Genomic DNA, 1,508 nt, shown 5'->3' on the forward strand with positions numbered 1-1,508 from the left:
AAGAATGTGGCGATGATTTGGGTTTGGCTATTAGAAGTTTGAATGAGCTTCGACTAGGATCTTCTGACCAATATTCAGCTTCAGCTGCTGCAGGCGTATCGGATGTAGCAGGGGAAGGAAGTGTTCAACTCCAATCACAAGGTTCATTTAGAGAACTTTATTAATAATCTATCAGCATTGATTATATGGGGTATTTCAACATTATTGGCTTTGAATATTGTAAATATTTGCATGAATTTTTTTCCATGATATTTCGCATTTTCAGATAACGCCTTGTCTAAGATATATAATCTAAGCAATTTAATGACGATAATGAAAGAACAAAAGGAAAACTAATATGCTCCTACTGGTCGGATAAAACTAAAACTAAGGTCATTGCTATTGAGTAGTGATGAAATGATTGCTGTTTTTTTCCATGTTCAGTGACAACTAATGGGGAGGTTCCATTTGGTGAGGAAAATCTTTCGAAGGATGGTGCGGATTGGGTGGAGCTATTTGTTAGAGAGATGATGAGTGCCTCTGACATGGATGATGCCAAAGCTCGTGCTTCTAGAGTGCTTGAGGTTTTGGAGAAGTCCATCCATGCACGTGCAAGTGCAGAGGCAGCGCAAACCATCCACCAGGTTTACTATGGTTACAGTCTTACTATCAGCAGTGTGCAGAATTCTTAGTAGTAGTAGAGATGTTGGGGTGTGGAGGAACAAAAAAAGAAAAGAATATTTGATGGAGGCTTTCTTTTTGTTTGTTTTCAATTACATTGTTATAGGAAAATATAATGCTCAAGGAGCAAGTGGAAGCACTTATTCAGGAAAATACAATTCTGAAGCGAGCAGTGTCCATTCAGCACGAACGTCAGAAAGAATATGAAGATAGGGACCAGGAGCTGCAGCAATTGAAGCAGCTGGTGTCTCAGTACCAGGACCAGTTGCGGACATTGGAGGTTGAACTCACCAACCTGAAAGCATTTCATTGTCGATGATAATTGGTTTGAATTTTTCTATTGGTGCATTCTATGACGTAGTTGGATCTTTCTTAATCGATTGAATGTTTACCATATCAGGTTAACAACTATGCCCTTACACTGCACCTGAAGCAGGCTCAGCAAAGCAGCTCGATTCCAGGGAGGTTTCACCCTGATGTGTTCTAATGTTATTTGAAATATGATTCTTTGGATAAATAGTATAATATATGCTTTTAAGTATTACAAGCTAGTGTGTAACGATACGAAGGCGCCTCAGTCTGTAACTCGTCTGTTGTTTGGGCTGCATATAGTCGTCCGAAGGTTGCTCTTTTGTGTGCAAAATATAAGCAAGGAACAAAGACAATTTCAGCTGCATTTAAACACGGTGGCGAGGATTAGTTCATTTAGCTATTTATTCATCTCCACTTGATCTCGACCGAATTTAATTCTAACAGTCCATCGATTGTAACAGATGCTGAAAGATTTAATTGGATTTGGGTACTCAATAAGCTCTTCAAGTCTCTGCTTAAAGTTTTTCTCCCGTTTC

General features: G+C 39.1%; 1 protein-coding gene across 1 annotated transcript; it reads left to right on the forward strand.

Moving 5' to 3' along the window:
- Positions 1-5: 5 nt before the first annotated feature.
- On the forward strand, positions 6-1,482 carry LOC112095174 (the record flags this gene model as incomplete). Its single annotated transcript, XM_024176856.1, has 4 exons — positions 6-141; positions 424-623; positions 767-940; positions 1,061-1,482. Coding segments are annotated over 4 exons (597 nt in total), but the record flags the coding sequence as incomplete, so codon positions are not given.
- Positions 1,483-1,508: the final 26 nt, after the last annotated feature.

Source organism: Morus notabilis, unplaced genomic scaffold (genome assembly GCF_000414095.1).
Source record: "Morus notabilis unplaced genomic scaffold, ASM41409v2 C11419328, whole genome shotgun sequence".
Classification (NCBI taxonomy): Eukaryota; Viridiplantae; Streptophyta; class Magnoliopsida; order Rosales; family Moraceae; genus Morus; species Morus notabilis.